The sequence below is a fragment of the Chelonia mydas genome, chromosome 8, assembly GCF_015237465.2.
Source record: "Chelonia mydas isolate rCheMyd1 chromosome 8, rCheMyd1.pri.v2, whole genome shotgun sequence".
Taxonomy (NCBI): Eukaryota; Metazoa; Chordata; order Testudines; family Cheloniidae; genus Chelonia; species Chelonia mydas.
The window spans coordinates 49653710-49667855 of record NC_057854.1 but is presented as its reverse complement, the minus strand read 5'-3'; the positions used below and the strand labels follow the sequence as shown (position 1 = coordinate 49667855).

Here is a 14146-nt window from a genome sequence, read left to right as displayed (position 1 = left end):
AGGGGGAAGGATGCCACGTTCTCCAGACTGGGAGGCTCTTGCCACCATTCACGTTGCCTTCTCGATGCCCCTCCAGCAGTCTGAGAGACTCTCCCAACTGCCTGTACAAAGAGGCACCATCCATAATAGTTCCAATAAATCACCTGCCCTCTCCCCATGTCCCTCTGCTTTGGACCCACAGCTCATTGAGCGTATGAGGAGGAAGCAGTGTTTTAGCTCAGGGGGCTAGGACAGCAGCCCGATAATCAGGGCAGCTTCTAAAACCATCACCGCCGAGCAATGCAAGACTTGTCTCCTCCTGAGGCTAAACAAGCCCCCACTCCCATGTCAAACACCCCCCCCCCCCCCCCGCCCAACAGTATGGGCTTGTAGTGGGGCAGTTGCCCCACTCTGGCATGGAAGGGGTTAAAACAAGCCAGAGAGGGTGTGTTGAGCCCCAGCCAATCATGGAAGGGCTTATTGGGAGCCAATCAAGTGGAGGCTTGAAAGCAGGCACTCAGGGCCAGGCTGAGCCCTATAAGAAGGCTGTAGGGCAGAGAGGAGGGCAGTCTCTCCCTGGAGGACAAAGGGAGAAGAGCTGGCTCTTAGAGATGCACCTATGACAGAGCAGTGCTGGGCTGGGTCAGCAGAGGCTGGGAGAGCTCTAGGCTGACGACTGCCAGGCTGGGGCCCTGACACAATGGGGCAGAGAAGGTGCTGGGGCTACGGGGAAGTGGCCCAGGGAAGTAGGCAGTAAGGGAGAGTTGGAGGAGGGCAGTAAGTGGCTGCCACTAGAGAGTTCCTGGGTCAGGGCCCAGAGTAGCAGGCAGGCCTGGGCCCTCCCACTTCCCTCCACCCCCCCACTTGCCAGTGATGAGAGTGGCTAAGCCAGACTGCAGTTTGCCCTTGGAGGAAGGGGCTAGACTGAGGACTGCAGTGAGTCACTGAGGCAAGTGATAGAGCCAGAAGCTGTCGGTGCCCTGGAAGCGGGGGAGAGCCAGTGGAGCGGGCACAGCAGGAGGGCAATGTCCAGGAGCCGACCCCGCAGTCCAGGAGTGATGTGGGTCCGACTGTGAGGATGATGGAGACCGAGAGAATAACGGTGGGTGACACACCACTAATGAAGGCGCACAACTGAAAGAGCTAATTCCCAAAGCAACCAGCGGGAGGCTGGAATGAGACATCTTCCAACCCTCTGCGGCTCTGACAGCTTGAACTGGAGAACCTGTCTTCTTCTGTTCCCCATTTTTTTTCTTTCTTCTCTCTCTGTGTGAATTCAGGGCCTGTCCACAGAGCGTGGAGCCAGGTTTTCATGAGCTCTGCTCTCGTTTAGGCCGTAATAAGAGTGAGCTTGTCCAAAGCGCCCAGCAGTTGACAGCTCCCTCTGTGCCATTGGCGGGTGGGTTTTCAGAAGCTCCCAGCATCCAACGGGATGAGGTCTTTTGAAGATCTAGCCACTTGTTTTGAGGCCCAAAGAGAAGCTGAGTTCTTCTGAAAATTCTGGCCTTAGTGCTCCGTCCTGTGAGGTGACGAGCTCTCTCGTCTCCTGTTGACGCTGCAGGATTGGGCCCTTCCTGCTGGTTAGAGGAGCCAACCTGACAGCCCTGGAAACAAAAGTCCTCTCTCGTTCTCCAGAGCAGGTACAGCTCAGTCAGCAGCACCGTGCACGTCCCTGCACTGCCCCTGGCTACGTATTTCTCCTCTGTTCTCCCCCCACTGGCCTGCTGACAAGGCAGGGGTGACTAGTACCACTTGCGGTGGTGGTTTTTGTGATGTGGACACTTGGGAAGTCGATTCGCTCTTTCTTTGATCATATGTCTCTCTCGTCATATGGTATCCAGGTGTCTCCCAGAGTTATGAGGTGTAATGTATAAAGCCAGGGGTGTGTCTCCCTTCCCCTGTTAGTATGGGCTGGTCTTTGTCTTGTGTGGGATGGTGTTGAGGGAAGGCTGTCTCAAAACACTGGGCCTTGCCTTTTGCTCTGAAGGCGATGAGACTCTCAGCCATCCTGATCTTTCCCAGGAGTGAGCCCCATGTTTGTGGGGCCGTCATTGCGAAAGCCCCTGCTCCTGCACACAGGTGAGTCACTCTCAAACTCGTTGTGATGCGGCTGTCGTGACAGGTGACAGTCATGGAGGGCGAGGCTGTCTCTCATGTAACTGGGGCTGGCCCCATCTCAGCTTGCAAAGATGGGAACCACCGCTTCTTTCACACAGGCTGTCAAACATCTATCGGAGGGGAACAACTTCTGTGCACTGCAGACTTGAGGTGGTTTCTGACCATCAGCTTAGGAGTCAAACACTCCATATCCCAAACCCTTTTATGTTCCAATTCTGCTAGATAGGCTGGTGTTGGTTTTGATGGTGGAAATACCTTAAAAACATACTTAGAATCATAGAATATCAGGGTTGGAAGGGACCTCAGGAGGTCATCTAGTCCAACCCCCTGCTCAAAGCAGGACCGGTCCCCAATTAAATCATCCTAGCCAGGGCTTTGTCAAGCCTGACCTTAAAAACTTCTAAGGAAGAAGATTCTACCACCTCCCTAGGTAATGCATTCCAGTGTTTCACCACCCTCCTAGTGAAAAAGTTTTTCCTAATATCAAACCTAAATCTCCCCCACTGCAACTTGAGACCATTACTCCTTGTTCTGTCATTTGCTATCACTGAGAACAGTCTAGAGCCATCCTCTTTGGAACCCCCTTTCAGGTAGTTGAAAGCAGCTATCAAATCCCCCCTCATTCTTCTCTTCCGTAGACTAAACATCCCCAGTTACCTCAGCCTCTCCTCATAACTCACGTGTTCCAGTCCCCTAATCATTTTTGTTGCCCTCCGCTGGACTCTTTCCAATTTTTCCACATCCTTCTTGTAGTGTGGGGCCCAAAACTGGACACAGTACTCCAGATGAGGCCTCACCAGTGTCGAATAGAGGGGAATGATCACGTCCCTCAATCTGCTGGCAGTGCCCCTACTTATACATCCCAAAATGCCATTGGCCTTCTTGGCAACAAGGGCACACTGTTGACCCATATCCAGCTTCTTGTCCACTGTAACCCCTAGGTCCTTTTCTGCAGAACTGCTGCCTAGCCATTCGGTCCCTAGTCTGTAGCGGTGCATGGGATTCTTCCGTCCTAAGTGCAGGACTCTGCACTTGTCCTTGTTGAACCTCATCATATTTCTTTTGGCCCAATCCTCCAATTTGTCTAGGTCTTTCTGTATCCTATCCCTACCCTCCAGCGTATCTACCACTCCTCCCAGTTTAGTGTCATCTGCAAACTTGCTGAGGGTGCAATCCACACCATCCTCCAGATCATTTATGACAGGTTGAAGGAAATGATTCTTACCATTGCCACTTATTTAGTTACTATTTGATGATGATCTTGTTCCCTGGTAGAACAGGACACCTTCCTGACCTGCATAGCTGGTGTTTGTAAATTATGAGCTGGGAGCTCAGAGCCTGTGCATGGGAACTTTTGCATTATTCTAAATGTAAATAAATAATAACATCATCATCCCCAAGGGCAAATATGCCCTGCTCCACTGTTGTGACTCTGTTACCATTGCATCAGGGCCATCAGTTTACAAAATATCTCCATCTCGCAAGCAGCATTGTCACCTTGCCATGCCATGCTGTAACGCAAGAGATCCTTAGAGATGTTTCAGGGACACTTTTGATGTCCTGCTAGCAAAGTTACTGGATGGCCTGGTCAAAATCAGGACAGTTCCATGTGAATCCAGACCACTGACTGCCTGATTTTGGGTGGAATTCTGTGCTCCACTGAGGTCATCGTATTGGGAGAAGGTCATCGTAGAAATGGAGAAGCTACTGCAAAGGGCAAAGAGAATGTGTCAAGGACTACAGGGTCTTGGGTATTGACTAGGATGTTATGTCCTTTGGAAAGGAAGAGATGCAGAAGGGCAACTCGGTGAGTTATTCAAAATCCCAAAGGGACAGGATTGAGAGAAGTGATGTGGCTGTTTGAAGTGAAGGGAAGGTCAAGAGCTCAAGGAGGTAGAGGTGAGATGCCTTTAGAGAGCATCGTTTATAGATTACAGACATTGCTCAGCACAGCAACAGGATGAACAGCTTTTAGACAGAGTTAGCAGAGTGTTTGTAAGGCAAAAGGGATCCAACTGCTAAGCCCAGCTGGTGGGAAAAGGAGATGGGCTCTTCCTCTGGACCTTTATGTGTCCTTCATTATGTTCCACATCTGCCAAGAAGCCCCAGCTCCTGTTACCAGAGGCCTGGCTGTATTTCAGTGCTAAATTCACACACTACTCCAGGTGTAGGCAGAAGCAGTCAGGTCCCAGCCCTCTCTTGTTCCATGCCGCTCTGGGCGTTGCAAACCTGGCTTGTCTCTACCCTCTTTACACTGATGGTGTTGTTCAGAGTCATATATGTACGCAAAATCTGGATCCAGTCCCAGAACAAGCAGGTAGCTGCTCCCCAGCCAGCCCTTCGCACGCACTACTCCCTCCCCCACTGCTAACAGAGATTAGAGCATCCTGAATCCCGCAGGGATACTTAGTTCCACCTCTCTCCGTGTCTTGTTCTCACTCGGCAGATAGAAGCCAGATGTGCTTTGCCAATCCCGAAGCGCACTGCTATGAATCACACTGCCAGGGTTTATTTGGCTTTGCAGGAAGCTGGGCACAGCTGCTGTCTTTGATGAGTGGAATCCAAGGAAGCTGGAGAGCTTTCTTCCTCTCCTTCTCGTGTGTTGCATCTCTTCTCCTTCTCTCTCTCTCATCCACCCACCCAGAACAGCACCCACCTGCCCTTGCAATGCTCTAGACCACTCTCAACCCTGCCTAGATCCTTTTGCAGCTCGCTCCCAGCTGCAGCACAAAGGACAAGCAGAGGTGAGGGAAAGCCCTGGAGACCAGGGGTTAATAGGCATCAGGGCCTAATTGTCTCCTCAAATCCAAGCGCACCCCCCACCCGTGAAGTCAGTAGGAGTTGAAGGAGGGCCCCATTGGGTGCTGGAGAAGGTACATTAGTTCAGCACATTCTTGCTGTTCGGGGTGATAGGGAGAGCTGTCTGGTGTCTGGGCACCTCCTTGATGGAGCCCTTGCTCTTCTCTTTAGTTCCCTGTTCCAGATTAGGACTCTCCACACCTGAGCTTTGAGGGACACTCACTATGTCTGCCCAGCATCTAATACGGATCTCCCGCCCGGGTAGGATTTTCGGATGACTAGGCACCCAGCAGCTCACATACAGAACACGTGCACACAGACGTGGGGAGCTGCTGGGTGTGGAGGTCTTTTGACAATCTGGCCTCATATTTTCAGAGCGCAGCAATGGCAAGAAAAGCTCACTGCCTTTCTTTTCAATCAAGAAGTTTCATTTGAAGATTTCTCCCTGGGTATATTGGGCTGTTTCGCCCCATGCTGTGTTATTCGATAGAAACTTTCCTTGAAAAGAAAGACACTTCACTTGATTCACTCGTTAGTGGAGATTGTACCGCTTCCAAGGACATGAGCCCATTGCCTAATATCAGCCTGCAGCTCATCTCTGCTGTTTGATCCAGGAGCTTTCGGAGGAACTATACTGCACGTTGCTGCAGGAGTGGAATTGATCTTAAATAGGTCTTTTAAATCATTGCTGTCATATGCTATTCCCAGGCCTGGAACAATTCATGGCGTCACAGCACCACCTAGTGGTCTCTTTGCTGTAGGTTGTTTTAGCTGTTGAATATATTAGGTATAGGTGTACTTGGTTAATAGCAAGCAGAGACGTTTCAGAGTATCTCGAGCTACTTTGATATCATAGGAACTCTCCAAAACACTGCGTTAAGAAACAATTCTGCTTCCCTCACCAAAGCGGACTGATATAAATTAAAGTGATATCAGTCAGCAATTTTAATCATGATTTAAATCAACAAGCAGGAACCCTTGATTTAAATCAGCAATTTTAATTTTGTTTTGCATTTATACTTTTTAGTTGGTAACCATTAAAAGGTATTTATTCACAGTGAAATACACCCTTTTCATCAAATGCGGTATTACTCTTTGTTAATCAGAAGAATACACTATGTCTATGTCTATACACATTTATTCAGATTCGTATTTTTTACCTATTTTTATGTTGGAAAGTGGTGAATGGCACATTGCTTATTTACTTCACGAATTTTTTACTTTATATTTGTGTCAAGACTCATTTGGCTGGAAATTAGATTTCAATTAAAAATGCACAAAACCAGCATTTTAAATTAGTTTGTTATTGGTTAAATAAACCTACCTTAAGTGTGCTGGATACATAAGAGAAAAGTAATCATCAAAATATATTTTGTATTTAAAACCAAGTGAAGTATTAGGAAGGAAGTATTATCTGTAGTTAGTGAATTGAATTGATGTGGTTCTGTCTGAGTGCTGGTCCCTATATGTATTCCACCACAGGTGCCTGAGACTGGAAAATCATGCAAGTAATGTCTGTCAGTCCACGCCTCTGCCCTGAAGTTCCTCGTGGTCAGCACTCAGGGGATAATGAGAGGTGTGAGCCGACTGTCTCCCTAGTTCGTTCTTACCACCACATGGCTTGATTCGAAATCCTCTGTGTCTGTAGATATCTTCGCACTGTCTCTCTTATCTGTAAACATAATTGTATATAATTCTTAGTGTTTTAGTAGTCTCTTTATAGTTAGTGTAGAGACCCTCTCTGTTTTCCCCCCTCAGTGGGACTGTGCCCAGAAGGACTGTGCCCAGAGTTCTGGGTTTAAGAATGGTTTCTCCTGTCCTCCCTCAGTCTCGGTCAGTGGCGACCACCAGCACTATCTTTACTGCTCTGAGGAGGCTCATATCTCCTCCACATGCAATATCTGCTTCTCCTTCCCTCCCCGGACCCGAGAGGGACAAGAGCTCTGTCTGAGGAAGTACCTGATGGACAAAGCTATGAGACCCCAGTCATATGCAGCCCATCGACAGCGCTCCTCCGAGCACTAGCTTTGGAGTAGAGGCCAGATCTAATAAAGACAAAGACCCATTGTCTCGGGCTCTTATGAGAGTAGGGGACACTCTCACAGACACAAGAACAGATCCCCTTCCAGATCTGCTCCCAAGAGAGAGAATCCCTCCTGACTCCTTCCAAATCAGGTGAGTCCTCATACTCCAGTACTAAAAACTTAGGCCCACACAAGCCTCCCAGTCACAAGGGTAAGGCACTCAGGAGCAAGGAGCCAAAGGTACCAACTCCGGTACCAGCTAGTAAACTGAAGAATCAGCATCTGCCAGCACTGACAAAGAGCTCCAGGCAGAACTCTTCTCCTTTAACGGTACCAGCCCAATCCTGTAAGTACCCATGAACCACTAAGCCCATGGATACACCAGATCCAACAATACCGATTACCAGGACCCCTCACACTTCAGGGTGGATTGAGACTTATACCTCCCTGGAGGATATCTTCACCCACAATCTCCTCTGCTTTCGGGTCCAGTCCTTCTGAGGGATGTTTCAACACCAGAAGTGGAATCCACATCAGGGAGAAAGAGCTGCTTCCCTACTCCATCCACAAGCAAGCAGCGACAGTACTGCTATGGAACCAGATGCTGCCTTTTCCTCAATCTGATGTCCAGGATGAATCATTGCCTCCATGAACAAAGGTTAGCCTGGACAGGGCTTCCAGACTGTTCTGGACCCATCCTCCAACCAGACAAAACTACCCTTCCAGAGACCATTGGTACCTGATGCCTTGGGGTCCCCCCAACCAGCCTTCAAAATATACTGGCCCTATTGGGGTCCATGGGATATGCATGGCACCCTGGATCTGTGTGAGCGTCTCACAGGCCCTCTTCCCCCAGACAACAGGCTCTGCCAAAGTATACAGAGGAGAAAGACATCGAGACCCAGATCTACTGGTACCAGCGTTACTGATGTGTGTATCATCATCCTCCCACAATGTGGCAATTGCCCCATCTTCACCATCCCCACCTGATGACCAGAGACAATACAAGAACTCTTGCAGATGGTGACATCTGAACTTCAGATCCCATTTGAGGAAGTTAATGGCATGCAGCATACACTCTGGGTCCACTGGGCTGTAGGATGTCCAAATCAGGTAGCTCTGCCAGACTATTGTGGAACCAGCCAGGCACATGGCACATGCTTGCGTCATGCATCCCTATCCCCAAAATAGCTGAAAGATGATACTTTGTCCCTGCAAAAGGGGCAGAATTTTTGTTCACCCATCCTGCCCCCAACTTCCTAGTAGCACAAGCAGTTATAGAAAAATCTGGGCCACAACACTCCAAGACCACCCCTGCAAACAAGGGCACTAAACACCTTGATCTTCTGGGGAGGAAGGCGGTCACATCTACCAGCTTCCAGTTTAGAATCGTTAACTTCCAGGCCCTGTTAGCCAAGTATGATTTTATGAACTACTTCATATTCTTGGAGTTTAAAGATAAACTTCTTCAGGAGGAAAGGGCCCAATTCCCAAACCTTTGTTGACGAGGGTAGACTCATGGCAATAACTTGATTCCACGCTGTGGTTGACATGGCCGATACCACATCTAGAGCAACCACAGTATTATTGTGGCGTGAATCATGGCTTCTCTCTTCAGGGTTCGAGATTCAGAACAACATGGAGGATTTGCCCTTTGATCCAGCTAATTGCTTTATTGAAAAGACAGTCAAGTCTTTGCACTAGTTATGACTCCAGGACAACCCTCCACTCCATAGGCATTTATACTCTGCCCCCAAGGGAGGAACATCATAAACAGGTGTATATACAATGCCTTTTCTACAGCCTTTCTACCACCAGTGACCATATGAACCACCACATAATTATCAGATGTTGCAAAGACCAAGGTATGCAGCTCCATCCACCTCAACGTCAGCCATCCAACCTCATCCACCAGCTAAAGGTCACTTTTGACAGGACGTTCAAGAGTTGCAAGCCATCATTGACACCATCCTCATCTGTTTCCCAAACCTTTGGTGGCTGCCTGGTGTACATTTGTAAGGTGCCAGCTTGGAGTTGCATCCATCCCTTCACGAAGCATGACACTTTAGTCCAAGCCTCTTCTGAAGATGCAGCCTTGGGAACGGCAGTATTACAGTAATCTGTATCGCCTGCATCCTTGCACCCCTGTTGACGGCTGCTTACCAGTCACCCACATTTGGAGTACACATCGGTACCAGCTCGCAAAGAAGAAAGTTACTTACCTGTAACTGGACATTCTTCAAGATGTGCGGTCCCTGTCTGTATTCCACTACCCTCCCTCTTTCCCTTCTGCTTCAGATCATGACTGGACTAATAATTGAGAAGGAACTGGTCTGCAAGATTTTAGAATTAGTAGATCTCATCCTCTTGTACTTTGTTTTTAGCTATTGATTGGATATAGAAAACAAGCTTTCCTGATTTTTCAAATGCCAGTCAGTTTCTCAACTTTGACTGAATTAGTCATTGCACTGAACCAACTGAATAAGCAGAAATGAAGAAAATATTCTCTCTCCAGCTGCAGAAGAGGCTACTGCTGTCAAAAGCTGATTTTATTTAAACAATAAAATCAGATTTTAAATTTAAAAAATGATTTAAAGTTAAAAAAAATCAGATTTTTATTTATATATTTTTAATAAGTGATTTTTATCCACCTTTCCAACAAGTGTCACAGGTAGATTTCTGAGAGAGAGAACAAGGAGAGAGGCTTTTGGGGAGGAAAATAAGATAGTTTTTATAACTATTATAGTGCTCTTTTTTGGCTATTAACATTTTATGCAAGTCCTGTTTTTATTAAATACTGAATAATTAGGCTTGGCACAATTAGATTTTTTTTCAGTAAATGTTGATTTCACCATAAAAACACAAACCGATGAAAGAACATCTTCATCAATGATGATCAACCGTTACGGATAGGCAAAGTAACTACTTACTAGAGTTTGATTGAAGGATAGTTACTTGGCATATTTTGACATTTGATGATGACAGTTTGTGTTTTTTAACAGTTGTAAAGCTGTAACTTTTTGAATTGCAACATCTGTCATTAAATAACTATTATTTAACACCCCCCCCCATAATGGCTTGCAACTGTGAACCTTTAAATTAATACAAATAGAAAAAAATGCTTAAAACTCATAATTTTGTGCAACTGTGAAAATTGAAATAGATAAAAATAAAAAAAATTTGATCATGGGCTCTCCAGGCTAGAAGGCAAAGGTATAGTGAGATCCAGTGGCTGGAAGTTCAGGCTGGAAGAATTCATGCTGAAAAGTTGGTGCCCATTTTGTACAATGAGGGTCATTAGCCACTAGAACAGCTTAGCAAGGATTGTGGTGGATTTTTCCATCACTGGAAATCTGTTAATCAAGGTTGGATCCCCGCCCCCCCCCCCCACGCTCCCCCTCCAAAAAAAGACATGCTCTGGTTCAAACATGAATTAATTCTGGGAAGTCTGTTATCTACTGTGACCTCCTGTAGGATCACAGCGGTCCCCTCTGGCTGTAGCATTTTTGAAACTATGAATCCTGCCAAGCCAATTAATAATGGTTTGTGGTGTGTTCCACTCCTAGATTCCAAAGGGCTTTACAAAGGTTGGTCAGTGTCATTATCCCCCATTTTACAGATGGGGGAACTGAGGTACAGAGAGGTTCATGCGAAAATTTCCAAAGGAGGGGTCCTGATCCTAAGTTCCCTTTCTTTAAATTCAGTGGGCTTTGGATCAAGTCTTCCTAGTTGTCTTACATAAAAGCCTAAAGTGAAATGCATGATGTGGAGACTCTGTGCTACACTGCCCTCTATTGGGTGGAATGAGAACTGATTAAATGCTTGCTTTGAATTAATAATGCTCCCCCCTCAAAAAAAGTGTTAATGTTTTAAGTTGAAAAAAATCTATTCTTTCACTCCATTCTTACCCACAAAGGGCTAAAAGGATTTCCCTCAAACCTAACAAAAATTACTCCTGGGCTTGAGACCAAGCATGGAACGTTTCACCGCAAAAGGAGGATTTTTAAGGAAGGTCTCGGGATGTGAAAGTAGGTCCAAGTGGAAGCCAGAATAAACCTTAACTCTCACTATGCCCCCCCGCCTCACCCCCAGGAGAATTTAATCACTGCAGATGGAATTCAGTCCACTTGCAGATAGCCTGGGGACTCAGCCTCTGCGTGTGAGCAGAGAGCAGCCAGGGAAGCAAACCCCAAGCCAGAGGCCAGGATGTGGGGAAATGGAAGCACAGAGACCTTTAGGTCACTTGCCAGTGACAGTGCAGGGAAAGGAACTCTGAGATCATGATGCCTGGTCCCCTACTCTAATCACCAGTCAGTATCTGTGGCAAGCCAGGGGCAGTGGGGCATAGGATGGTGGGGCCACCCAGCCCAGTGCAAGGGCACTGTATACTAACTGGCAGTTGCCAGATGCACACTGGCCCGCCCAGCCCTGTGCTGCCAGTGTGCCCCTTCCCCTTGGGGGTGGGCCCATACTGTGCCCCCCCTCACTCATGCCCAGCATCCCCCCACTCCTGCCTAGCACCCTCACACACAGCCACACCACTACTTCCCAATGCACTTCCCCACAGCCCACCACCACAACTACACAGAACTCTACTCAGACCCCCCACTGCCCAGCATCCCAACACACAGACCTCCCCTACCACCCCCCAAGAGACTCCCCACTGGCCAACAGCCCCATACACACCTCCAGAGACCCACTCCCTCACACCCTGGCCACACTCACCGGCCCTGCTGGAATGTGACGGCGTCTGCCAGGCTGAGCTGGCAGTGCGGTCAGGACCGGTCCAGTGCCAGGCTGGGGAATCACTCTGGCCTCTCAGGAATGGCGTGATTAGCCAGGTCAGGGTCTGGCCCCGCCCTGGACAGACTCCCTCAGGACCCACTTGCCTGGAGATACGATGACCATACGTCCCCGTTTGGCCAGGACAGTTCCCTTTTTAAGCTCTGTCCTGGCCATCCTGACACTTTTGACAAAAAAGGGCATTTAGTTGGCAGTTGATCAGTTGGCAAGAGCAAATGAACAAACGGCCAGTTTACTAAAAAAGTCCGGTGCGCCCCCCTAGCAGGACATGGCAGAATGTGTGGGGGGGGGGCAAGGTGAGGTGGCAGCCAGCCGGGCTTGGGGGGTCAGCCCCAGCTGCAGGTAGAATAGAGCTTGGGGCGGGAGTTAGGGGCCAGCCCCAGCCCCTGGCAGTGGTGTGGGGAGCTGGGGCGAGAGAGGGGTCAGCCCCTGTCCTGACAGCAGCATGAGGCGCTCAGGGGGGGTCAGCCCCTGGCTGCGGCATGGGGAGCTGTGGGGGAGGGGTCAGCCCCAGTGGTGGATTTAGAGTTAGTTGGGCCCTGTGCTCAGCTTCATTTTTGGGGCCCCTCCTTGGGTCCCAGCCAAGAAAAAGAGCGTTCTCTCATCTTCTCCCCTCACATCCATTTTTCATTCTTCTTTTCTTCATCTTCATCCTATAAGTAATAGCAAGTAAATGGAAAATAAAGTGAGGTACCTGGATTGTTCTTGTAGTCTAACTTACTTTTCCACAGACCACTTGAAAATCGCTGAGAGTCTTGGCGGACACTTAATGATCTTTCCAAATATTGTTTGTACCATTAGCTAACTACAGTAAAGCGCTTTGGATAAGAGCGCTTTATAAAAAAAAATGTAAAAACAAGTTGGGGTGCGGGGTCTGGCCAGGACTTAGGGTGCGGGAGGGGGCTCAGGGCTGGGGGTGCAGGGTCTGGGGTGTGGAGTCGGGGTGCAGGAGCAGGCTGGGGGTTGGGGTACAGGGTCTGGCCAGGAGTTAAGATGCAGGAGGGGGCTCAGGGTTGGGGCAGGAGGTTGGGGTGTGGAGCTCTTACTTGGGGCAGCTCCTGTTTGGTGCGAGGGGTGCAGGACTCCTGTTTGGCACTCAAGGTGGGGGTGGGGGGTGCAGGAGTCAGGGCATGGAGTGCGGGGGGCTGGGTATGTAGGGGTTGCAGGAGTCAGGGCAGGGGGCTAGGGGTGGGGGTGCTCCCAGCCCCGTGCCCTGAGCGGCTCATGGCAGGGAGCTTGGGGGGGGGGTATGTGTAGGGGGAGTGCAGGGGCCCCGCCTTTGCTCTGCCCTGACCCGATTCCACCCCCTTCCCCAAGGCCCCGCCTCCACCTCCTCCCCTGAGCGCGCTGCATCCCTGCTCATCCCCCTCCCTCCAGGAGCGCCGGCAAACAGCTGTTCAGCGGCGGGGGGAGGGGCAGGAACAAGACATGCTCGGGGGAGGAGGCGGGAGAGGGAGAAGCTTGGCTGCCAGTGGGTGCGGGCGGAGCCTGCCTTGCAGCAGGAGCCCCTGGAGCCGGCAGGACCAAGCTTCTGCCCCCGCAGCTGCCCGGCCCTGGGGCCCCCTGCCGTTGCGGGGCTCCATGCCAGGGCACCTGCACTTTACTGTAAATCCGCCTCTGGCCAGCCCCAGCCCCTGGCCACGACATGGGGAGCTCAGGGAGGGGTCATCCCCTGGTACTGCGGAGCTGGGGGCGGGTAGCAGCCCCACCCAGGCAGCACGGGGCTCCAGCTCTCTCGGCCCCAGCTGCGGCCCAAGCAGAGCGGGGCGGGCTGGCTGGGGCCCCTTTGGAGCCTGGGCCCAGCACCATGGCGCCATTGTAAACCCGGTACTGGTCAGTATTTCCTGACTACCAAGTCAAGTGTGGCCATCTGTGGTACTGGAAGAGCCAGGGGCTGCAGAGGGAGAACAGGTGAGGGCATTATGGGTTGGCCTGATTTCCACTCCCCCCCTCTTTCTCTCATTCCACAGGCAATTCCCCCTCTGATGAGTCTGAGGAGCGAGAGCGGGACCCCAAGGTTCTCACCTTCCCCGAATACGTCGCCAGCCTGTCCGAGTCGGGCACCAAGCGGATGGCAGCTGGGGTCCGCATGGAGTGCCAGAGCAGAGGCCGCTGCCCTTCCTCATGCCCGCTCTGCCATGTGACTTCGAGCCCGGACGTGCCGGCCGAGCCAATTCTGCTGGAGGTCACCAAAGCAGCGCCCATCTATGAGCTGGTCACCCACAACCAAACCCAGAGGGTGAGGAGCCGGTTGCTGAGAGAGGGGTAGAATATGGCAGGCTGGTGATTGGCTGAGCTGAGGTTATTAGCAGTGAATGGCTCTGGCGGGCCTGGAATGACAGCCAGCCCTCATGTGGTGTGGCCGGCTGGCAGCACTGCCACTTGCCCACTGGCCTTTCCACCTCTTCTTCTTGAGCCAGCCT

The 14146-nt window shown here is 50.1% G+C and overlaps 1 protein-coding gene across 4 annotated transcripts in view; it reads left to right on the top strand.

Annotated features, from left to right (window-relative positions):
* The window catches only part of ASTN1 (astrotactin 1), a 188125-nt gene that overhangs the window by 156756 nt on the left and 17223 nt on the right, over nt 1-14146 (top strand). For all 4 annotated transcript variants that reach the window (XM_043520869.1, XM_037907690.2, XM_043520870.1 and 1 more), the window contains exon 17: nt 13694-13962. In XM_043520869.1, coding sequence (XP_043376804.1) covers nt 13694-13962 — 269 coding nt within the window. The remainder of the gene's footprint in view (nt 1-13693; nt 13963-14146) is intronic.